The sequence below is a fragment of the Dermacentor variabilis genome, chromosome 1 (assembly GCF_050947875.1).
Source record: "Dermacentor variabilis isolate Ectoservices chromosome 1, ASM5094787v1, whole genome shotgun sequence".
NCBI lineage: Eukaryota > Metazoa > Arthropoda > Arachnida > Ixodida > Ixodidae > Dermacentor > Dermacentor variabilis.
In genome coordinates, this window is record NC_134568.1 from 34,698,953 (window position 1) to 34,725,130 (window position 26,178).

The following is a 26,178-nucleotide window of genomic DNA, read 5'->3' on the forward strand; positions in this document are numbered from 1 at the left end:
AAGGTGGCTGGGACCTTGATGCTGTCATTCCATTCGGGGCGCTGCGAAGCCGAAGCAGCAGGCCTGCAGCCAGCGTGTCTATCTGCACGCGCTTTGTCTGAACTGAAGTGTCCTTGAAACTGCACATAAAGAAAAAAGCGTCACTACTCTATACCTGGTACTGACTATGTTTAATATTTTAGGGGCATGACCTACGCAAGCCTATTTGCCGAAGCTTTTGCAACTTATCTCTTCTTAAAACATATGAAGCTCTGTTAGCTTGCCAACATTGTTCAGCTCCTTTAATAGCGCAAAATAATAAACTCACTTTCGAGCGTAACGCGACTTTTTCATTCACGATTGCACCCCCCCCCCCCCAGCTTGTGCATACAGATAACTGCGTTTTGTTTGCGAAGTTCCGAACCTTCTCTACCCTTTCACAACTCAGTCACTATTACTATAGGTGAAATTTTTTTTGTACCCTGAAAGGCTGCATCGGCAGTTGGAAAAAGAAGGCCTCCTTCTGGTACTTGTGAAACAAAATTTTAATGATATTGTAACAGCTAATCAGAAGTAATACAATTCAGACATTTGAAATATCGCTTATGCTTCCAGAAGAGTAGGGGCTCACAGTTACAGGCTTGTAGCTTGAAGACCTTAACGGACGCTGATGAGGTGAAGCTTGCAGACGGCGCTTACGTTTCATGCAGGAAGCAGATGACATGGCTGCGTAAAAAATCCAGTGGTGAGTTCATTTATCGAGTTTTGAACGTCACAAAGGAAAACATCCGAGACTCCGCCGTGCAGGTCACAAGAGGGGGAGGGGGAGGTATTGTATAAGTGTCCACCTAGTGGACTGTCCCTTTACGCGACCGCTAGGTGGAAATTGGCTGAGGGTGGCTGTTTTTTTCCTCACTGGTTCCGCAACCCAGCCAATCAGCACTTCAGCAGCAGCTGAAATGGACATGTTATCCAGGTGGATATTTACAGAATAACCCTTCCACTAGGATTAACGTTGACCACGTGGAATTCGTTAACGCGCACCAGTCAAATTTTGCGCGAGTGCTTTTCATACTGCTCCTATTAGAGTGACTGAGGTCACGAGAAATTGAACTCGTGATACCGTGCTTTGCAAGCTACGTTCACGAGATCAGCATTGGTGACCGCGCATACGTGCTTGCATATTTGACATATTAACAAAGCAGGCGGAAAGCAAGTGAAACTTACACAAGAAGCTCCCAGAAAGTGCCGAAACAGACTGATTAATGACAACTTGCGCTTATTTCAACTAAATAAAAACTAATTTTGCGCATTTCGTGTGACGTGAAAATGGCACTGGAGGGCAACGTAAGATCAGTTCACTGCAGTCAGCGCGCATCATTCCCAGAAGATAGGGCTGTATCGTTCAGATCGGAACGCCAGCGTGTACATTTCTATGATCGCCGTCGAGCGCCTATCCACATTGTGCCACCTGTAGATCGATCTCGCGACGCATGCCTTCATTATGCTTCGGACACGTGCTCGAACCACCGTCCAGCCCCGACGCTATAGCTACGCAAGGTTATGACGAATTGTGTTGACATTGTATAATTTGAGACATTTGTATTCTTTATAGCCCAACGGCGGCCGCATTTCGATGGGAGAGAAATGAACAAACACTTGTGGTTTTGGCACGTAAAACTCCATAATTTATTTTTTATAGCCCACTCGCCCATGGACGTTTAATTGACCCGGAAAGTAATTTTAGTAAAAGGAAATAAAACGAAATTCCACAAAAAGTGAAGAGTTATTCCCATCAAAACAATTAGCATGACGTTCACTTCGTTCACAGCAGCATTGGACTACGCTAGGAAGAACAATGCGCACGAAAACAGTTTCCAGCCGGGAATCCAGGAGCGGAACCTTACAACGCTTCGGAAAGCGAGCCGTTCACTTTGCCACTTACGACACTAAATGGGCCACTCCGAAGCCGGAGGTGGAAGGGCGACGCGACAATAGACGAGAGGGTGCCGCCTGCAGAATGTCTGCATGCTAATTAAATATAAAATATAAATATTATGCGGCAATTTCTGAAGTTTAAACGTGCGGTGCCGGGCGCTCCACGCAATGCTTTAAGTGATTTATTTATTGATATCATTCTTGTTCATTCTCAGCCAACATGCAGTATCACAAGCGTACATAAGTTGGCAAAGCGTAGCGCTATGTCTGTTACCAGGAGCTTGCGCGATGTACGCACGATGAATGCAGTGCCAGAACTTCGCGAATAGCGAGCGCAACAAAACCGTGAACTGGTCCTTAGGGCCGCCTGTACTAGCGGACTATCAGTTTTCCTTCTTTTTGCGCCCTTCGTCATCGGCTCGGACATGACTCGCTCGCCGCCGCGCTGCCGCTATCCCTGCGATCTGCCCCACGGCGCGTCGCGCGATAGAAGCAATGGAACTTGAAATCGAACATTACGATATACGGACCCTGCATTGCCTGCGCGGCCTTCGTCCTGCAGTGGACATAACATAAGCTGATGATTGCCTGCGCGAAGTAAAATCGAAGAGCGTGATGCTGACGGTGCGCGCTGTGCCGTGAAATTGAGGACGAAAGAGCGGCACACCCGAGCTAGAACAAAAAACCATCGCCCCTTCCAGTTCGTGGAGATGGTCGAACGGCGAAGCTGTGTTAGTTCCACCAAGTGTTACACCATGCAAATCAGGCTTCGCAAGCAGTCTGCACCGTAAATCTTGTTTCACCATTCTTTCATCTCCCGGTGCTGCCGATGTGTGCCCGCGTCTCGGGCGCGCACTTCGGGATCCCTCACCTCCCCCCCCCCCCCCCCACCCGGCGCTGAAGTTTAAACTCGGCATCTCTTGCACGCAGCTCGGGGACGGCTCGACGACGATGAGTCCGTTCACTAGCCAACCCTCGCTGACGCTCGCGGTAGGCAGCTTCTTCCTCAGGAGTACGCGCTACTCGCGGTCTTCCCCTAGTTGTAGCAGGGATGGAATGTGCGGAACCACTAATCCGAAGCTCCGTACATTGGGAGCAAGGCCCACCACTGGAGATGCGTGCGTTGCGATCGTTTTGACGATTGGTCGGATTGGTTTGACGATTGACGCGGCTGCCGGCACTTGCTGGGGCAAAAAGTGCTGGCAGCCACGCGCTCCGAGTATCGCTTTCCAATCGCTGCGCACTGTACGTTGGCCGCAAACCGCCAGCATAGCATTGGTTTCTTTCGCGGGAGGGTGGAATCAATCGTCGATAAAATCGATGCCTATCTGGCTCGATCGCCGAAATAGCATCGTGTGACAACCGTACAAGGTTCGCGTACAATTCTCACAGGGGGAAAGGGGTCACTCCAACCCATTTCCCCCTGTTGAGCTCTTCCTTACCCGCTAGTTCACATGGCCCCTTTTTAGCGAAGTCTGAGAACGACGGCACAGGGTCTGCATAACAAGCGCTGCAAAAGGGCAGCCAAATAAGTTCTTCACAACACTTCCCGTCCTGACTCTGTAGTTTTATCAGCCGAACAAAGAAAGCGCTGGACCAGCCTAGGTTGAACCCTTCTGACTGCTGAACGTCGATCTGCGAGCTATTCACGCTGGCAATAGCACGGGGAATTGGATCTCACCATGCAAATATCTTCTTGGCATTGGCTTTGACAGCGGAGGTCACGGGAAAGCTTACGTAGCCCTTCTACAGGCCAACACGGTAATTGCGAGAGGAACTTTGTGGAAAGTGTCGGCAACAGAGATTTAGGCCGCTCCGATTAATACTTTATTTTCGACAGACCTGCAGACCGGTAGCGATGAACCGCAGCGCGGTATTCCGTCCTGTGGGTAGAATTACTATGGTACGCTTGCACCAGAGTCTACTCAACTTTGTAGCGCATATAGCCTGCAAAAGGTCTGCTTAGAAAGCCGGGTGAAAATAATTTTCCGCCGTCTCTCCGAACGCGCATTGCATTTGCAGACGTGGTCGACACCGTAAGAGGAACGCCAAGCAGACAAGGGCAAGTGATAGCCCTTCTCTACAGATGGGTGTATTCAGGTTATATTTTGATGCAAAGTACTCGCGAATATCTTATGAATATGAACACTGAGTTTCGAAAGAGAACGTTATGTATTCCTAATGTGACATCAGACATTCATCAGGAATGCGTCGGCTAATGTTTAGCATCACAAGTACATCAGAGACTCAAATGGCAATGCACCTTAAGATTTTTGATGAGAGGAGTAGACAGCTTTTTTGTGTTATTGCTAATCTCAAAGTACATCATAGAATAATGTGTAAGATACCAAGTCGTGAAAAATTCTGTCTAATGCGACAGCATTATATGGCTTATGAAGCGGAAAATCCGGCATTGTTGGCGGGAGCACACGATGTACGAAAAGGTTACAAACACTCGACCTTTCACGGGAGTCAAACCCACTACCTAAGGTGTTAATTAGCGCTACGAATTACGAGCTTTGGTGTTAAGACAGTTAATTAAGATAGAAGTAGTCAAGGCACTCGGACTCATGACCTTTGGTGGGAGTCGAATACACGACCTTTGGTGTTAATGAAGGCGGTGTTAATTAAGGCGCAGTTAATTATATAGCTAATTAAAACACTGAAGCTAACGACCTTGGGTGGGAGTCGAACACACGACCTTGGGTGCTAATGAAGGCGGTGGTAATTATGGCAGTTAAGATGCACTTAAGGCACTCGAAACAACGAAATTTGTTAATGAATTTGATGTTAATTAAGGCTCAGTTAATATAGTTAATTAAGGCACTCGAACTCGTGACCTTTGGTGGGAGTCGAAAACACGACCTTTGGTGTTAATGGAGGCGATGTTAAGACGCACTTAAGATATAGTTAATTAAATGCTCGAACCCGACCTTGGTGGGAGAACCAACGACCTTTGGTGTTTATGAAGGTGATGTTAAGGTGCAGTTCATTAAGCTATGGTTAATTAAGGTACTCGAACCCTCGACCTTGGGTGAAAGTCGAGTCATGGCCTTTGGTGTTAATTCAGGTATTTAATTAAGATACAGTTAATTATGGCAGTCAGAACCATGACTGGGTGGAAATCTAACCCTTGGCCTTGGGTGGGAGTGGTTCAGATTCATGGATGGGGGCAGTCTATGACAAAATAAAGAAAAACGATATGACACAGCATGAGCGCCGAGTACCGTGTTTTTAGTCCCTTGCGCTTGCACCAATCATGTATGTATTGCTCAAATAAAGGAGGTGATTCATGCTCTGGAAACGATTCGGATTTATCCGGGCTACACACAAAACACCGACGCTTTGTTTCACTTTTTTTAAAGAGCACTGAGTTCGTGCTGCCCTGTTATCAAGTTTGGTAAACAGTGCAGACCTATAGCATGTGCCTGGTTCTGCGTATTTTGGTTTCTTGGCTGTGTTAGTTGTCTTTAAGTGGCAACCGAAAATTGTGGAGATTGACATAATCATGACAATGCAAACTGCGAGTGAGCGGCAGCGTCTGTTTGCTGGAATGCACTGTAGTACTTAGTTGCAAGCACATCGTATGCCGGCGCACATTTTTAGCACACACCACATTTTACCGCACACCACACGTACGCTGCAGACATGTGGGTTTTTCGAGCAACCTTCGTGGGTCGCACGATAAACACAGAAGGCACGGACGACAGGAGTGCGACCCGCGCACATTAAACACAATGACACGAAAGCAAGACACGGACGACTCGGGTGTAACCTGCGCCACACGAGCAGACTTGATGCTTTCCGACAGACACTGTGGCAACGTGCACTGCAACATCGCACACTGCACATGTGTACCTAGAGGATCGCGTCAACAATGTAAGCCTATACACTTGAGGTTAACGAGAGCAGGAAGTGATTTAAAATGTTGTGATGGCACAAGTAGCACGGGGAGGAACGAAAGACGCAATTCACGGGCTTTATGAGAGGTGACCGAAGTGCAAATCGTTCGAATAACGCCACAGCGACGGCTTTCTATAGGGATAACAGTTTTTGATCTCGAAGGCCATGATTTTGCTGGCTGCAGAAAGCAGAAGCGATTCAAAATTGAGAATGCGTCAGAATTTCTACGACAATCTATAACTTACTATATAGACTTATCTGTGGTTCTTTCTGTCCCGCAACATCTGTACGTAGTTGGGCGCAATACGCCACGAAACATGTGTACTGGTTAATATTTTAGGCACCACGGAGGCCATAGCAGCCGCGCAAGTCCCCAACTGACGCTGGACCCATGCGACCTGTTGCTGGAGCCACACACCACCCCGTTTCAAAGGGGACGCTCACAGCATCCACCCACTCAGCCTGTTGCTCTGTTTAGAACGAGTCGGTCGGGTGAGCGAGCTGCAACTGCATGTGCGTGTTTGATCGTGCGTTTGTGTTTGCTGTAATAAAATGCGACTTCGTTTGCGTGCGCATAACTGCCAGGAGACAGCTTGTTTCGCTGCAAATTCGCCTTATGCGTGGCGAGCCAGCCAAATGTGTACAAACGATGTTCATGCCGTGGAGTGTTCCCTTTGTCTCTGGTTGTCGTTGTCGTAGAAAGTTTGGTGGACATCGCAAAGAATGCGTACATCCGCCGCCAAGGTTTGTGAGTGGTGGCGCTGGCTAACACTCCCACGGTCAGTTCTAATAGTAACACATAAATACCCCGGAAAATAGATGGAAATATGGCGCCGCGGTAGCTCAATTGGTAGAGCATCGCACGCGTAATTCGAAGACGTGGGATTGTTCTCCACCTGTGGCAAGTTTTTTTTTTTTCGCATTCATTTTCAATTCCGTTAATTTACAATAAGTACAAGTAATTTCCCCTCTGTGTTCCTTGGTGTCTATGTTGGCTTCTTATGATATGATTAATGAAAATCGGGCTCTCGGTTAACCCCCTTGTTCCCACACACACACACACACGCACGCGCGCGCGCGCGCGCACGCGTACACGCAGGCTGCATATATGAAGCACCGAAGACGGTCAGGCACACGTAACATTTTAAAATAAGGTCTGACTGCCATCGGGACACATCAGAAAATGTTACCGCACGTGTTGGTTATTGTTATAGGAATGCTACAAACGCCAGCAATCTGATTCATAAGATCATTAGAAGTTCATTAGGAAGACATGAGACAGTCCCAAGAAAACTGCTCTGGAGTGTACATTAGGAAAACATTTCATGCTCGCAAGAAAAACTCGAAGTATTCAACAGAAAGACGGTGGCCAATATTTTTTAGAATGACATTAGGAATAGATCAGAAAATTCCAAAGAAACATCAGAAAGTCAAATGACGGATGTCAAAACTCGTGAGACTCATGTGAAACTCATCTCGCATTTTCTTAAGTTGTTCTTCCTTTCGTTTCATTTCTTCTGTTGTGTGCTCCGTGTATGCGATGTGATGCGAGCTGGCGTAGCAGACTTGGCGCTACAAGCATCGCAAGGAAAACGTTGATTTTTTTTTCACCGATAGGTTAACCACGCGAAATGTAGCTGACGCTACCGTGCCTCCACGAGCCACCACTGCAGGGCGTATGCGCGCTATGGCAGCATCGCTACCATGCGTACGTACACCTTGATTGTGAGCGTGTGCCGAATTGCACCATTCCGCCACCTAACACATGCGCGCAGGGGTCGCCTAATGTCGAGAAATCACGCAGCGCGCGTTCTCGCTCGCGTAAATATCCCTTTCATGATTTTCTCCCCTACAGCTTTCTCACTTTCGCGCAAGGCGCCTCTGCCTGGCACGTGCACTGCTAGGCAGGATTGCACAGTAGCGGCACCTCGTAAAGTAACGCTGGTAACGGCCAGTTGGCGCGCCGTCACTAATGGCGCTGTAGCTGTGTCGTAATATGGCTGACATACCGCTGAGTCGCGTGCTCGTCATAAAGCGGTGGCTCACACAGAACTCGTCCATGATAGCGGGGCGCGTCGAGCACCACCAGCGGAGCGATATACCGGTGTGTGCTATACTTTGTGACGAACATGAGTGGGCCTTGACTCCCGGCCAGGCCAAGCGCCCAGTCGCTGCGCGGCGCAATGATGCAATTCGGCTATCGCTCGCAGGTGTCCGTTATTTGTGCTCACGACGGTACATATACGTATACAGTCGCGTGCCACTTTGTGTCGTTGAAGAGAAGCAAGGAGGGAATGCACGCTCAAGTCAGTGCGCTTCACATTTTCATCCGCGTTTTAGATTAAGCTGGGGAAGAGAAAAACACCTTATAAGACAAAGCAAATGACCGAGTGTCAAAGGTGACCACTTTTGCGGCTTTCTCCTGCGTCAGGTCAAAGGCGAAACGGTCCACGTTGAAGCAGCGTCGATTCAGCCTCCGTTGCGAGAAACGGAAAGCGCAGCCGAATGGCGCGGCACAACTTGGCGCGGTAAAACGTGTGCCGAAGCTGCGCCTGACTAACTGTCCCTTCATTGTCACTCAAAGTTGTCCGCGAGTATAGGCAGAGCTTCCGTGTTAAGAACCATGCGCATGCGCCGCGGAAGGTGTCGTGGTTAGGCCGCGCACTGATTAGGAGCCATGCGCTCTCGTATTTCTCATCATAAATCGCACGGCTGCAAGTAGGCCGCGCACCCGCGTCATTGCTACGGTGCAACTATGCCATCAACAAAGTCTTAGAACTTTACAAATGTTTCCCACAGTCAGAATGGCCACTATACCGACTAGTCCTCTGACGAATTGGGTGGGTCTGACCTACAGGTCGTTCCTGCACAGCCCTTTGTCTCTCCAACATTACAATCACACATATTTTGTCTGCTTCAAATGCATGAGTGAAGACCTTTGAATGAATTGCATATGCGGAAAAGTGGCTTTTGCTTCTAATAAAGTTGCTATTATCTGCTTTAACTAAGTATTTCAATCCAAAAGAAAACAGTGTTTAACGCCCTGTGCGAACATACGGGATGTGGAGGTAAGCTGACAACTGCATTCGCATGTTTGAATGCGTACTTAAATTCAAATACATATTGGTATTCATATTTAAGCCCAACCAGAGTCCGGCCCCCGATAGACAGGAATATAACTTGCAGCCACGCTCTCAGTAACGGCCCAATCACACAAGGCCGACACTACACCGCTTTTTTTTCTTTTTTTCTACCGACTTGCTGGGAAAGCTGTCCAAAATTACAGTGGTCCTATGATACTGTACCGACGCTAATAGTGTGCAGACGGTTCGCAAGTGGCGCTTCGGTGAGGGCAGAATTCTCCGCAAATTGTCAGACCATTTTCTTGTCATACTGCAACGAGACGACTGCAAGTATACCTGCAGAAGTATATCTGCAAGTATACTTGCAAATGGAAACAAATACCGAAAGTTGCACTCTGTTGGAGGTTACTTGCAGAATATTTACGATATTTTTCTCGTGTTTTTGAGGATGGGCAAAGAAAAAAACCGAGCACCAGTTCAAAAATCAGCACCAACAATTCTGCGGCAGGCACAGTGATAGGTCGGTCGTCTCGTTGCAGTATACGACAAGAAAATGGTCCGACAACCTGCGGAGAATTCGGCCCCCGCCGAAGCGCCACTTGCGAATCGTCTCCACACTATAGGCGTCGGTACAGTGTCATAGGGCCACTGGGATTTTGGACAGCTGTTCCAGGAAGTCGGTAGAAAAAAAAGACGGCGTAGTGTCGGCCTTGTGTTACTGGGATATAGGGCCACCACCGGTCCTTCGCTTCAAGTACGGTAGAAAACGCGTAGTGCTCACATGAAATCAACGAAATGCTGTGAGACAGATTTGTGAAAATGAGTAGCGTCGCATTACACGTAGAAGAGGGAATATGAGCGGCCGGTGTTCGGAAACGGCTGTTCAGCAGACTGATAGGGGGCCCTCGCTTTTCGTTCCATGTCCCCGCTTGAGTGCGTACCATACGAAGTGAAAAGCAGTTCATTTCATATTGCTATGGCCATAATTGAAGTATACGGAATTGGGCAGTCCGAAATTGGAGTCGTGTCGGCCTAGAGTCACTGGGCGTTTAGGTCAGGCCGTCCGCTAGTGTGTCCACGTGCTATAGGCCTAAATTCGCCGAACGATATTGACTGTCTCAAGGTAAGCGTGGACGCGTGCAAGAGATGACAAACGTTCACTAAAACTTCGGAAACGTGTTCTAGCCTACCTCAAACTCGAATGTATATACAAGCGTAGTTGCTGCGACAATTACTTAGCTACTGTCATGCTCTCTCTCGGCAACCGTTCTCGCGACCATTGGCGGAACGATGGTCGGCAGAGCAGTTTTGTCGTTGGAACCAAAGTCTTCCCACTATACGACGACTCGCTGTCATCTGTCGCGATGACGTCGCTGTCGGGCTAGTTTGACGATATATATCTTGGCGCCACGACCTGCCGGCTTCTGGGTCAATAGCTTCTTATCGGTTTCGACGTCGCCTTATGTGACCGGGCTTTAACGAAACGCCGTAAGAAAAAAAATTATGGGGTTTTACGTGCAAAAACCCCGATATGATTATGAGGGACGCCGTAGTGGGAGCTCCGGAAAGCTGGACCACCTGGGGTTCCTTAACGTGCACCTAAATCTAAGTACACGGGTGTTTTTCGCCCCCATCGAAATGCGACTGCCGTGGCCGGGATTCGATCCCGCGACACCATAGCCACTAAGTAACCACGGCGGGTACACCATAAGCAGCGCGCTTCCTCGAGGGGTAAAACACCTCTAGCACGGCAACAACACACGTACTACCGACATAAACTGCAACATTTCTTAAAGGGAGAATTGTAAGACGGCGTCAGGAATAAGAAAATGCCTTCACTGACCGTATCTGTCGCAAGCACTATCGTTCACGAGAGCAGACTGGGATGTTGGTACTGCGATGAGCACAGTTCGGCTGAACAAGCGAGTGTGTCACTGGCGTAAGCACCGGCATTGTCAGCGCTGCGTAACGGCAATCGCTGAAAGCATTGCACATGCGCAGTACACGTTTGGCGAGGCTGTCTTTTCGGCGCGCGAATCGCGTCACTGGAGACGCTCATTCGTCGAGCCGCGCTCTTGGCTTGTTAGCTGATACGTTCGGCATTTTAATTTCCCTAATTCTTTAAATATCGGTGCTTTGAGAAAACAGGGAAGAAAAAAAAAGAAAACAGACATAGCTATGGGGGGCGTGTCTATCTATTGCCTTCAGGGTTGTTCCGAATGCAATGTCGGATATAAAAATTATGCGGGCTCTTCCGTATTCGAGAGTAGATGTAAGCACAGAATGGCTACCGGCAAAACAGATTGGTTCAAGTAACTACGACGATTACTCACAACCATCCCAACTCTCGGCGGCGCGCCGGACGCTGCCGGCCTGGTCCAGGGACTTTACCTGGTCACGCAGCGTGGCGCCATCTCTCGAAGGAGGCGGAGTAAAACGCGCGCCGCGGAACTCAAGGACCGCAGGCGTTAAAATGAGCACAGGCAACCCTGTCTCGGCGCGAAATGACTATCAATTTATGGTGTGCACTGTGTCTTCCTTCTGAACGTCGCTCTTGGAAATAACAAATTAAACTTCAGTATACAAGAAGTTACAGCTTGAGTGATATTGTGAACAAATATTAGGAAGAAATCGGAAGCACTATTTTTTTGTAACTTGTTTGGACAGGGACTAGCGTATGTAATGCGCTCCTGTACAAGGGGCTGGGGTTCCGGAGACCGCACTTTCTTAAGTTTTGACTGGTTGCTCGGATGATTTCGTTTCGTTCTCGCCCTATTCTCGTCTTGAGTAACTAAATAACGGCTCGGGATTCTGGCTCAAGGTCTCTTGAAGGTCGCCGACAACGGAAGCGAAAACCATTTCATTCTTAAAACCGAGCACCTTTCGCCTACGTCCAGACTGTCGCCACATGCTATTATGACTAGAGTTCCCAATAATCAAACACGCTCTATTGTTGAGTTTTCACTAGAAGGTTATTACCAACACTATATGAGGCATATAAGCGTGAAGGTGACATTCGTGAAGCGAATGCCACCTTCACGCTTATATGCCTGTGGTAGCTCTAGGACACCTCCAGCGTCCTAGAGCTACCACAGATGACGAAAATGGATGCATAATTGCAGCTGTTGTCGAGAGCCATTTTTGAAGCGAAAAGCTTCACTACGCTAGTCAACACCGCGCTTCGCGCCAGCCGTCGTATGTCGGAATTGGCTCCGTAAGCGTGTTCGGAGTCGGCGCAGGTGGCCACTGCCGCGCGCTATGCGTCCTCGTTTGACGTTCGCCGCAAGCGCCTGTTTATCGCAGAGGCTGACTATATAACCGCTTGCCAGAGAATGGGCGTGCGGATTCAACATGGAAGGAGAAGAGAGTGATACTACCGATACAGAGAGCTGTGCTTATGGATGTACAGAAATCGCTAGACAATGTGCCCAACAATGATGAATAAAGAAGTTTAATAATCCTGCATAACTTATGGTATATATTATTATTATTACGATATCATCGAGCGATGCTCAAGAAACGAGCCGCCGCGAGAACGACGATGAAGTTGGTCGGTGCGCTTGGCGCGAGCGTATGTCAGCCTGGCTCCAGTGTAAATCGCCTGTATATAGCCTCTTCTGTCTGTGTCTTTCCACACGCAGCAATATAATTGATAAAAAATTTGCATAACTACACAAGGCACACGTATAGCATAACCATAAGCTAACCAAAGCATATCCATAAGTGAAACTATAAGCATAACAATAGGCTAAATCATAAAGCATAACCATAAGCTAAACCGTAAGCATATCCATAACTTAAACCATAAGCATATGCATAAAGTAAACCGTAAGCATGACCATAGGCTCAATCATAAAGCATAACCATAAGCTAAACCGTAAGCATAACCATAGGCTAAATCATAAAGCATAACCATAAGCTAAACCGTAAGCATCAGCGAACCTTTTCGCTTCGAGACATCCAGGCTTAACCTTAGCTAAGCCCCAGCCCTTTTTTTTTTTTTTTTTGCTTGCCGCAGCAGTTGGCGAGGAGTTGGGTTTGCGCCTTTGAGGCACCATTGATCGACGTCGCCTGCGCAGTGCAGGCCTTGGCACTTGCGTCGCAGCACAGAAGCCGCAACAGGGACAAACGTTCGCGGTTCGCTGAGCAGCACGAGTCGCGCACAAGCGAAGACTGCGGCGGATATTGGCGTGTCTTGCGCTGAGCGATAACGTTTAAGATTTATTAGCCCATGAAAAGCGGTCCCCACCCGCCGCGGTTGCTCAGTGGCTATGGTGTTAGGCTGCTGAGCACAAGGTCGCGGGTTCGAATGAGGGCGAAATGCGAAAACGCCCGTGTACTTAGATTTAGGTGCACGTTAAAGAACCCCAGGTGGTCGAAATGTCCGGAGTCTTCCACTACGGCGTGCCTCATAATCAGAACGTGGTTTTGGTATGTAAAACCCCATAATTTATTTCTTTTAAAGCGGTCCCCGGAGAAAGACAAACAAGCGCACGTGTCAATATGGGTGACAGAAATGAGGTGACAATTTTCCGGGGGGCCAGAAGTCAAGTTCGGCATTTATATTTAGCCTGCAATTGTGCAGTTGTTCAGTAAATATTAGCCTGGCTATTTTCCTGCGTTAAGCATCTCTGGCGATGTTTGCCCTAGCAAGCAGCGCGGTAACCAATTTAGCCCTCTCATAATCAGAAAAAATAAAATACACGGCAAGACGCTGTGATCGCTCGATCTGACCTATTAGCGTTAGTCAGCACAAGTCACACACTATCCTTGCTTACTGCAAGGCACGTCGTACAATTGCAGTGTAAGCCTTGAGTTTTATGTCAGGAGACGGTTGCTTTAATATACGTATCAGCATTCCCAGCTCTCGCTGTGCCGTCCCGCAAATGTTGGCAACACGCTCGTTCCAGCTTAGATTGTGTGTGATAGTAACGCCCAGATGTGTTATGTTCGTTGTTCGTGAAATTTTCTTGTTTCCAAATTGATAACTGTATTCATATGGTGATTTTTTAGATGAACCACTCATGCAGACTGATTTATCATATTTCCATGCTGACCAGACCTGTCAGAAATTATATTTAGCGATTCAGTTAGCAGAACTTGCTCATGATCGAAAGCTCCTCACTCAACAAAAAAGCAGACTGTAACCCGCGAAAAATCAAACCTCAGTCTCTGGATCGCCATCTTTAGCAACATCGTTGATATACAGTATAAATTGTAGGGGTCATGTGCCCCTGTTGGACAATCCACTACTTGTACTAAGCTGTGATTTACCATTATATATACCGTTATTTCTAGCAATGCTGGGCGCCTGGCTATGCCAGTCCGAACATGAGCATTTCCGAGGCTGCTGCGTGGGGCAATCGGGCATTTTACTGTAGTTGTCGCTAAATTCAGGTCCTCAAAGCTGCTTCACCTGTTACAGCTTGTCGCATCAATAAATTAACTGGTTACATGTAATTGCTTACTGAAACATTATTTGAATTACCGCGATAGTTACTGAGTAAAAAATGTAATGGTTAAGTTGCAATGTGATCGAATATTTCGTTTACAGTGACGCACATTCTTCGCGGCCCGTACATCTGCGTATGCTGACGTTTCCAACCAACTATATATATAATGCAACGCAAACTCAATGACGACAGGACGTGTAATAGAGTGCGCCCATAAATGTCGTAAAAATGGTAAGGATTGTACACTTAAAGCTTTTTTTAAACGTTAGTTGGCCCTTCAGTATAAATAATATTGTTATACGCTGTCTTCCGTTTGAACTGCTGTATTCCGTATGAAGTTCAAGTAAAAGCGGCAATGTGCTCATGAGTCCAGTCGAGAAAGTTCGGCAGCTGTTTAGGAAGGAATACCCATACTGCATACACTTGAACGCCATTCACAAACGATACTCTTACCCTAACCACACTATGTTGCGCACGTATGCTGTTTCGCTGTTCCCGGTTAGTTTATTCTTTATTAGATTGTTTTATTGCGATAGCAAGTATATGGACACCTCAGGCACATTTATGCCGTCATCGTCGCCGTGAAGTTTTGTATAAAGTCTAAGGGCGATAACACCGTCACCTCGCGCAGTATGCTATGTGTGCGAGTTAGAACGTGCGTGGAGAGCCGACGGTCGCAGGTCAATCTGGCGGGCGCAAGGGAGGAAAGCGGGCAGGAAGCGCGCCGTCTTCCGTCATCCGCGAGGCACCGGGGGAGGGGGGTGCATTCTGGCAGCAACGGCGTATCGGCCGCGCGGGCTGTATCTTGAAAGCGATCTGCGTTGGGAGCAGACTCTAAGTGCGCCAGCGGCTGGTACCCTTGTGCGTGCTGTGTTCTCGCCACTCAGTTTGCGCTGAAGCGATTGACAACACGAAGGTCACTTCGCTCGCTGCTGCTGCCGCACTTCCTCACGTCAGCGTTTTGACAACGAGTGTCCGCGGTCATCGACTGTGATGTAATTCATGTTTGCCTGTGCGAGCTGACACCGTGCTTGTTAATTTTGTTAATAAGCGAACGGTTACAAGTTTGTACGTATGATAAAACTACTAACCTTACTCTGTACAGCTGTCTACGAAGCTGCTATCGCAATCGATACTTCGCTTTTCGGGCGAAACTGCGAGTTCTTTCTTGATAGCCCGCAGTTTTTGGACAAAAAAAGCACTACTTTGTAGACGTAAATCACGAAAGTCTAGAAGGCATCGAAAAGTCGCTTGGAGAGATGCGAACATCAGGAAAATTAAAAATATTTCTCACTGATTACGGACCCACATGCTTCACGCGTACCAACAAAGGCAGAAGTGTGACATTCTGTGGGCTAGAGGCAAAGTATTGTGGACATTGTTTTCGCTAAAAGCACCAAGAAAATGCTCGCATACATAGAGTAACCATAAATGAAATGAATTTTATTAATAAAATTGCATTTCTATCTTTTGGCCGTTTTATGTTATAAACGTAACAACATCACCCTTCTTTAAGAGATCGCTCGCGTTCTGCAGTCTCCAAGAATACTCCCGATTAATTCTGGTCATTGTGATATTGGGCGATGGTAAACACAAGGTGCTCGCTATCTGCAACCTAGAAGTCTCCTACTTGCTGTAGTAGGTATCAACGCGCTACAGTCCTACAGCTAGCGCCTACGCATTATTGTTTTAACATGCTGGAACATATTTCTGTTTTGTTGGGCATATTTGAAGTATTGATGAAGCCTACTGAATACCTATAGACCTGATCGATGCCGTGACCTCATACAGATAGCTGCCTACCGTAGCCTAACGCGAACCGGCTGGTCCTTGCAGGCGCGCGCGATTGCATTGGCCCCAGGTTTTTTTTTTTTAACGTTGTCTATTAAAACTACCAAAGCCACTTATTCTTGCGGCCAAGAACTGATGTGGCTCAGCGAGAAACAGCAAAAAGGGTTTCTCTTTCATTCAGCTAGTGCGCCTGCGTGCTAGCGACATCATAGCTTTCTTGCTTACAAGCCCGAAGTTTGCCTATAAGCGCAAAAATGCTTCTGTGTCACGACGTCGGTGTAGCGGTAGGCAAAGAGGAGTCAAGTCGGCGCTTTCACAATACTCGGCTTCTGCTGCGTGCTTTACTTGTTTTACCCCTCCGAATGAGTTCCAGCCACACATCCGCTAGTCGTGTACCTAAGCGGATGGGCCCAACCGCAGCAGCTCGCCGCGTGGGCTCTTCTGCATGTTTGTGCGTGTCTCGTCACGCATCGTCTTTGCCACCTGCACACGAAACGACTTGCCCAGTCGCACCTCAGGGCGGGTTCCCGGTAACTTTTTCCTCGCGCATTAAGAATCTCCGGTGTGCGCGCATATTATTATCTATGGAACGCAACAAGTGTACGCAGCCGTGCTGCCTGGCATAAGAATTTCTGCCGTTGACGAAATCAAGAGACAGAAATGAGGTGACAATAACTCTGCCAACACGCGCAGCAGATAAACCGAAGGAAGTGGGCTACAACTGAAGAACCTTACAGAAGGTGCAAACGTGCTCCGCTCTCTCTTTCATTTGATTCGCGAACGACAAAAAGCAGTCGTCTCGCAGTGCGCAGCGCATTTCTTCCTTCGGGCATACCGAATAGGCAAGACCATGAGCTGCAGCCTAAACGCGACGACGTGTGGCCCTCCGTGGTCGGTTGGTGTCGGCAGCCTCGCCCCCCAGAGTGAGCTCAGTCTCGTGCTGGCCTTGGCGAACCTGTTGGTGCACGTTCCTTTCACGGACCTGCCTGTGCTGCGGGACTACGAGCTGGGGCAGCTGTGGCAGCAGTACGACTACGTCATCGGTGAGCAAACAAGCCTTGACTCCCGTATTGTGACTGAGCCGTTATATAGGAATCGGTTACCGAGGCAATTACTTATTCCTTGAACGTATGCCCTTCTCTCCTGACTTATTAAACAACATAAATTATATTACGACGCGCAGCCTTAAAAAAATATCCGTGTTTGAAAAAAGTTGTGCACTGTAAATATAGAACCCTCACACTCGTCCTCCAAAACATATTGAAGTTCACTTTATCATTCCGAAAAGGTAAAGTTGGTTGCAACTTAAGACAGACGCCGGATTCATCTTGATTACTTGCCGTTCTTTAGAGTGCACCCAAAACGGAGTGCAGAAGAGCTTTTTGTATTCCTCTTCCATCGCAATGCGGCCGCCTCAGTCTACAATCGAACGCTAGACCTCGTTCTCAGCAGCGCAACACCATAACTAGTGAGCCCCTTCGGCAGCTTCTGAATTTTTGGAGGGCTAGTCGGAGGTTTGGGGACAATCCCCGTAATTGTTCCTGCGAGCGCCCATAGTTTGAAGTATGCTTAGAGGATTTAGTGCGACTTTCTTGGCCAAAATTTTCGCTGTTCTACATTCGCCAGCCTGCCCTAGGCTGGGAATTGGAATCCGCGCTTGTCCTGTATGTTTCCTTCTCCGTCGGTTGTCGTTTGCGCGGTTACATAAGGCATTCCAATATCGACCACCAACTAGCCCACCTCTCCCTGGTAAATATGTTAACTATGCTGGGAAAGCTGGCTTTGGGATGTGTTCACGGTGCTGACCGACCTAATACTTGGCGACTAAGTCAGTACCATCGCCGTTATACATGTTCAAATAATGCAAGCGCAAATATTCTTGAACCAGACGTGTATCGTTATGGACGAAAGAGTGGCCGTTCAATCAATCGTACGTTTTCGCACAGAAGTGTGGGACACTGTAGCAAAAAAAAAGGGAAAAAAAGCTGTTTAAGACCCCTCGATTATGGGGTATACCCGGTATAACCACCTGGGGTATACCCGGTATACCCACCTGGGGTATACCCGGTATACCCACCTGGGGTATACCCGGCGATACCCACCTGGGGTATACCCGGCGATACCCTTTTGCTTTATGCTTTAGCTCTTTTATCTCTGGGGTTGCCACCATCATTTTTGCTTACACACACTAACCGCCAGAACCTAGCGTATGCCATGAAAGTGGGAGAGCGTTAGCGCCTTTTCACTAGATATACTACAAAAAGTTTTTTTTTCAGTTCTCATTGGTTAGTAGGATTCTTTCCTCAGCCAAACCAATGCTGAGATACCAGGCACTTCATATTTGGGCGTTTGTTCATTCATGTGCGTCAAATATTTGCTTCTCTGTGAATCGGTCGGTGCTGTCCCTGTCGGTCCTGTGCTGTATATAGCCTAAAGAATCTAGCAAGGGGAGGTATGATCTTGCATGCTTCTGCGTCCACAGAACGCTAGTAATTGCAATATTTGCAGCATTTCGGTCTACATTCGAAGCGGACGTTTTGACGTGGACCTGCTCTATAGTGCTTGTTGCCGCAATAGCAGTTTCGCCACAAACGTGGTGGTTCCCCAGAGGCCGGAAAGCGAGAACAGATGCATCGCTGCAACGCAGTGGGATTAAGAGTGTGGTGAGGGAAAGTCCTAAGGAATCTGACCTGACGCAGCTTTGTGTTGTCTCTACTACACACGTGTACACGGATTTGGGCCGACCTTAAAGCCTGTGCTCGGCTGGGCTCACTAGACGGGTTCACTTCACCCGGCTCCCTTTTGTCTGTGGCTTAGAACAGTGCTGGACGAACCGCAGCAGTGGCCTAGCGGCTGTGGTGTTGCGCTGCTAAGCACAAGGTCGCGGGATCACATCTTGGCCGCGGCGGCCGCATTTCGTTGGGGGCGAAATGCAAAGACGAATGCAAAGTCTTTCCTGTGCATTGGCAGGACGTTAAAGATCCCCTTGTGGTCAAAATTAATCAGGAGTCGGCCACTGCGCTTCATAATGAAATCGTGGTTTTGACACGTAAAACACTAGAATTATATTCAACAGTCCTTGATAAAAAAAAATTTGGCACTTGACATCTAAACTGCAGTTGACATTTAGGGACTACGAAGAATTGCATCTCAGCGTGGTGACATACCCGCAGGGATTTAATAATGATCTAGTTCGCCTATTGACGCATGTATGGGGGTTATAGTATCGCGCTCCAGTGTCACATTTCCTCTGCTCAAATCCGGCCTCTGTCTGTTTATTTTGTTTATTGAAATATATGTATTCTTATGTCTATACAGAACATTAAGGACATAAGAACATACAGAACATTACCATTGCACGTACAGTGGCCCCCTGTGGCACATTATCTTAGACTGCACTATCTCTGGGATCGGCACACGACAACACCAACATAAATCGTGATGCACTGATGCACCTCGACCGGTGGATTAATTTGGAGAAGAATGCTTAGCTTCATTACCGTAGCCGGCTACAGGCGGTCTACATAAACAACCTCGGAAAGTAAAGTGATCCGCATGCCACTCGCATGTCAGGATAATTTGCGACTCATATTATGCCCAGAAAACTGTATTTCTGCGCACAATCTCTTCATCCAGCTAATAGTTGTCACTGCTACGCAGTTGAGGCGAAGCTGACCTTTTTGTTCTACTTCACCACACCAAGTATTTACTCATGAACACAGGTCAACAAATGCTGTGTTGAAAGTACATGCAATGTGTGTTCTCGTTCCTCTATTTTTGTCCACATAGACTTACTTCTCGGCATGCAATGAATACAGCCTTGTGTCACCGTCTTGATTCTTGCTGGTGGTACCATGGAAGGGTTGCACATTCATGCCACACACTGCCCTCGATCGTTAATGTGTCGTCTGTTCGGGCCTCATGGCACACGGCGCACCCTGAGGGAGCACACAAATACACCTGGTCCAGCGTACGTTCGCCATGTTGATATGATTTTTTCCCCGGTGTGAGACGGAACGGAGGACTCCATTTTAACATCTACCACGGTAGCTTACGGCCTATGGCCTTACGCCACTGAGTCACTGGTTGCCACTGCGTCACTGGTTCAACGCTAGCCGCGGCGGCCGCCTTCTGGTGAGGGCCGAATGCAAAAACGTTCGCGTACTTAGATTTAAGTGCCCGTTAACAGCTCCTGGTGCTCAAACTTCATCCATAGGCGTGCAGTGTGGCGTTCTTCTTAATGAGATTGTGATCTTCTCACATGAAGCCCAAAAATTATTCAATTTCAAATTGAGCAAAGCTTATACGTGATATGTGAATTCGGATCTGTCAGTTTATTGGGTAACAGTTAGATAGCTTTCTCGCGCAACATTAAATCTCGTTAAGCACTTTAATGCAGCACGTATGGGCTAAGCGACTTATTGCCTCTTGAAGTAGGTTTGAGTGTTCCCTGTCATGTTACTTCAAAGATTACGTCATTCTTTTATGCGCAGTGGGTGGTGGGTCAGCCGGCTGTGTCATCGCCAACCGACTCTCGGCAAATCCCGAAGTCACAGTGCTGCTTCTCGAAGCCGGAGGACTGGAGACTGCTTCGCGTCAAATTCCGGCTGTCGCACCATTTAACTTGAGAGGCCATGACGACTGGGACTACTGGAGCGTCCCGCAGAAGAATGCCGCCCTCTCCTTCCGAGAACAGGTAATTGAATCTTTACGCTTGAATACAACCGCCCAGTTCGACAACTCACTGTTGAGACATTTCATACTCTCCTAACTTTCTTCGGAAGTGAGCCTGAAGTCGTGTCGAGTGAGAAAGCTAAAACGATCTCAAGGGACCTTGACTACCGGTGCGTGAGGTTGGCCCAATGAAATAGGGCTACGCGGTCAGTCTCGGCAGAATCGCTGTCAAGGCGGGTGATGTGCTTTGACATCGAGGTCTGCGCGCCCCCTGTGGAATAAGTGAGCGCAAACTATGTAAACGTAATACCACCTGTGCAGAGAAAGTGCAGAAGTGCAGTGAGTGGCAGCGATTACACAAGCGTCTCATTGTCGTTACGAATTCAGTCAGAAAACGCCGAATTTTAGCATTTTTATTAGTTGAGCGAATATGAGTGTTCGCTTATCGGATAGGAATAGTAAGCGGTAAATATCTTATTGAATCGAATAGTCAAACGCAGACGCGTATAAGTATTTAAAGCAGGAATGCTTATTTAATTAAGAAAAGATATCTATCGGGGGAAAGCAATCAGCTTTAAACACAGGATTACTGAGTGCTATTAAAACCTTTACGAATAGCATCTCATCACCTTTAGAGTGGTTGCAAAGGAGCTTTCTAAGAATTAATGGCCGCAGTATGAAAAACGCAAAAGAAATGGTTGTCGGAAAACCATTCGAAGATGCAGAAAAGAAAAATGATGCTGCTGAAGCAATCTCGTGCCGTAATCACATGTAATTGAACCCTTTGAAAGGAAAATCTGTGCCCTTCCACTCTGTGACGAAGAATGACCAGCGAAGCTGTGTATGTGAGCCCCTTAATGGCGAACTGGCATACCTCCGCCACGGGTAGGCCCGGCATTGCACTATCGTCGGGATCGGCCCGCGTATGGGGAGTGCTTAACGCCTGCTTCACCTCCGCCGCGGTTCGGCCCTACATTGCACTATCTTCGGGATCGGCCCACGTATGGGGAGTTTACTGCTTACAACAACGACGCGAAAATTTCCTTGAACGGTAGAAGTATACAGCTTCGCTGTAAAAGCGTGACTGGTCACAGCGTAAGTGTTAAAAATGCTACATTCCTAAACTAAATCACTGATTACAAACAAACCTAACGGGATGTCGTGTAGGTTTCCCCTTTGAAAGGGAAGACTTGCATTATGTGTTGTTTTGTTTTATTTCTTCAAACGCACTTGTCGTTGTTTAAGTTCTCTATTTTGCGACACATTGTTAACCATGCGGAGAGCAGTTAAAAAACAAGAACAGCCGGTTGCTATGAAATATTTGGTTCGTTTCAGATATTTGAAAACACCGAATAGTTCAGTTTCGAATAAGAAAAGTTAGTGCGTAAAGTTCAATTTCTATTCGAAACTTCGGATATTTGCCCACCCCTCAAATATATTTTATTCGTCATATTACACTGTTCCTCTGTCTCGGGCAGTGACGTCAGCGCTTGCTTACAGTAAAAATAACGCAATGCATTCTGTACAGCTTAACAACGGCCCGCTCTTCTGCCACTGCAACAGGCACGCAGTGTGTGTGTGTGTGTGTGTGCGTGTGCGTGTGCGTGTGCGTGTGTGTGTGTGTGTGTGTGTGTGTGTGTGTGTGTGTGTGTGTGTGTGTGTGTGTGTGTGTGTGTGTGTGTGTGTGTGTGTGTGTGTGTGTGTGTGTGTGTGTGTGTGTCATAAAAGGCTATGAGGGTAACGAGCATCGCGTTCTCGGAGAAACTGTAAGGCGAGGCGGACAAACTGTTCCAATACAATATTTTCCTGCTAATAACTTGTTTCCAAATAACACTCGGGAAACATTGTTAATTAACTGTTATTCGACCATTGCGGGCAGTCCTTTATATGAAAAAATTGGAGGCTCAATCTAGGCCATATTGAAAGAGTGTGCTGGTAGCACAGAAAAGGGCTGAGACGGAAACGCCCCGTGATGAAGTGCGGGACAAAGTTTAGTCATGTGCCATCACGGCAGATTCTTGCCAAGGAAAATGTTCCATATCAGTATTTACGGCAAAGTGTGCGTTCAAGCTTCGTCACAGGGTATTTGCGTTGGTCGCTAACTAAAGTTCATCGAAGCTAACGTTGAATAAAACTAACAAATATTGTGATTCGTTTATATAAACTTACGTAATTTGCGGTAAAGTACGATCACAGCCTAGTAACTCCTTTGCAGGAACGCTATGTTCGACACGCTCGTAGCAGTTTTGCAAAAAAAAAAAAAAGAGAGTACTTTGCGAAAGAAACACAACCAGTTTTCAGTTACTAAAATATAACGGGTTTAGCGTATCAAAATGCCTCCATGAGCCTTAACGTGGGGCTCCTGGATGATATTAAAAATCTAATGTTTTTCGTTGAATGTAAATATATGCAGATTACCGTTTTTGCATTCCGTCCCTATCAGAGCAGGCACAGCTGCCAGCATTCCCGTATGCGGCCTTCTGGTCAGCAGAAAAACTGCCCTGAGCCATTCAGTGGTTCAGCGATTGCTGCAAAGTCGAACACTTAACAAAGCGGAAAAAAGTATTATGAACAGCTTCGATCAGTGACGTTATAGTCGTATTCCACATTCGGTAGTGGTTCCTGAAGCTATGCGAATCATATGGTAGCGTTGAGCACCATCTTGCACGCTGCACTTCCCGAACCGGCGAATAAATTCTAAGTGTCTGATAATTAGTCGTCACAATTACTTTTACCATTCAATGACTGCTAGCATCTGTTAAATCATGTGCGAATATCTAGTCTGAACTTGCAATGAAAATTTAATTTCGTTTGCTCGAATAAACGAGCACATTACTTCGCGAGAGTGACCTATGGACCCGCAAGTAAATATTTCCCCAGCTGTTCTTATGGCGGCAATTGATGCCGTGTAATCCACACAAAGATTATTGGAGGCCCTTGCTTTAATGTGTATTCAGTTTTACGGGTTCCTACGCACTCGCTATTCGTTTCTGCAGTGCCCTAATATTTCGATTATACTCTAATACACTGGACTACATCGTGCTATATCCATTTGCCTTTAACATTAGAACACTACAGACTGTTAAGACAGCCGACCTGCTTTGGACAGAAACGCTGAAGCTTTTTGTGCTCGAATTACGGAAAAATAAGCAGTCCTATTACAAGTTGTGTCACTCGCCTTCTGCTTCTCTGAATGTCATGTGCATGTCTCTGACAAAACCGTGAATGTGACTGGGCCTTGGAAAGTCGAGAACATAAAGCTTGTACCCAGGGTACCCGCTTGTCCACCGAATAACGAATAGGCAGTGTTTAGCAGAGCGTCGCTTCACTCCTCTTCGCTCAGATTTCACGCGCCCAGGTGACTGCAGAGTAGTGCGTTGATTTAGCTTTAACAAGCGTGTCTCCCGGAGACATGAGCGATCGTAGCACGCTTGGCTACAAAAACGTCAAAGAGGAAATTGACGCACCCTGTTGTGGCTGGCGGCCCTTCAAAGCGGGGGATGCCACCTCGATGACATGCATTGTCACGCCTCATCATTAACTTCAAGCGGCTCGTTTGTGGTGCCCGGCGGTCCTTCAGAGTGCGGGATGCCACCCTGGCGACATGCAGTTGCCCCGCCTCATCAGTTACTTCAGGGCAGCATGCTTGAAGACAGCAACGTCGTTTCTCCTGACCGTCACGAAGAGCCCATCATGTCCGTTATGGTCGGCCGTTCATCATCATCATCAGCCTGGTTACGCCCACTGCAGGGCAAAAGCCTCTCCCATACTTCTCCAACTACCCCGGTCATATACTAATTGTGACCATGTTGTCCCTGCAAACTTCTTAATCTCATCCGCCCACCTAACTTTCTGCCGCCCTCTGCTACGCTTCCCTTCCCTTGGAATCCAGTCCGTAACCCTTAATGACCATCGGTTATCTTCCCTCCTCATTACATGTCCTGCCCATGCCGATTTCTTTTTCTTGATTTCAACTAAGATATTATTAACTCGCGTTTATTCCCTCACCCAGTCTGCTCTTTTATTATCCCTTAACCTTACACCTATCATTCTTCTTTCCATAGCTCGTTGCGTCGTCCTCAATTTAAGTAGCACCCTTTTCGTAAGCCTCCAGGTTTCTGCCCCGTATGTGAGTACTGGTAAGGCACAGCTGGTTATATACTTTTCTCTTGAGGGATAATGGCAACCTGCGGTTCATGATCTGAGAATGCCTGCCAAACGCACCCCAGCCCATTCTTATTTTTCTGATTATTTCAATCTCATGATCCGGATCCGCAGTCACCACCTGTCCCAAGTAGATGTATTCCCTTACCCCTTCCAGTGCCTCGCTACCTATCGTAAACTGCTGTTCTCTTCCGAGACTGTTAAAGATTACTTTAGTTTTCTGCAGGTTAATTTTTAGACCCACCCTTCGGCTTTGCCTCTCCATGTCAGTGAGCATGCATTGCAGTTGCAATGGTCCCCTGAGTTACTAGGCAATATCATCAGCGAATCGCAAGTTACTAAGGTATTCTCCATTAACTCTTATCCCCAATTCTTGCCAATCCAGGTCTCTGAACACCTCCTGTAAACACGCTGTGAATAGCATTAAAGAGATCGTATCTCCCTGCCTAACGCCTTTCTTTATTGGGATTTTATTGCTTTCTTTATGGAGGACTACGGTGGTTGTGGAGCCGCTATAGATATCTTTCAGTATTTTTACATACGGCTCGTCTACATCCTGATTCTGCAATTAGACAGGATACCAGTAAGCTATCGTAGGAGACGAAATATCTCATCAAGAAACGCCAATGTATGAAAGCCTCTAACCCTACAGCTAGAATATAACTGGCAGAACTTTCCAAGTTAATCAAGCGGAAGACAGCTGACATAAGTATAATATGTATAGAATTGAACATGCTCTCAGGAACGGAGGAATCCTGAAAGCAGTGAAGAAGAAACTAGGAATAGGCAAGAATCAGACGTATGCGTTAAGAGACGAAGCCGTTAATATCATTACTAATATGGATGAGATCATTCAAGTGGCTGAGGAGTTCCATTGAGACTTGTACAGTACCAGTGGCACCCAAGGCGATAATGGAAGAGAGAACAGTCTAGAGGAATTTGAAATCCCACAAGTAACGCCGGAAGAAGTAAGGAAAGTCTTGGGAGCTATGCAACGGGGGAAGGCAGCTGGGGAGGATCAGGTAACAGCAGATTTGTTGAAGGATGGTGGTCAGATTGTTCTAGAAAAACTGGCCACCCTGTATACGCAATGCCTCATGACTTCGAGCGTACCGGAATCTTAGAAAAAAACGCTAACTTAATCCTAATCCATAAGAAAGGGGACGCCAAAGACTTGAAAAATTATAGACCGA

At 47.2% G+C, this 26,178-nt stretch overlaps 1 protein-coding gene across 1 annotated transcript in view; it reads left to right on the plus strand.

The window, feature by feature from the left end:
* The first annotated feature begins 16,534 nt into the window (after positions 1–16,534).
* Positions 16,535–26,178, plus strand: part of LOC142576446 (L-sorbose 1-dehydrogenase-like) — a 46,162-nt gene continuing 36,518 nt past the window's right edge. Inside the window, exons 1-2 of the mRNA XM_075686589.1 lie at positions 16,535–17,190; positions 20,641–20,843. Of these exons, the coding sequence (XP_075542704.1) occupies positions 16,998–17,190; positions 20,641–20,843 (396 nt within the window). The 5' untranslated portion in view covers positions 16,535–16,997. The remainder of the gene's footprint in view (positions 17,191–20,640; positions 20,844–26,178) is intronic.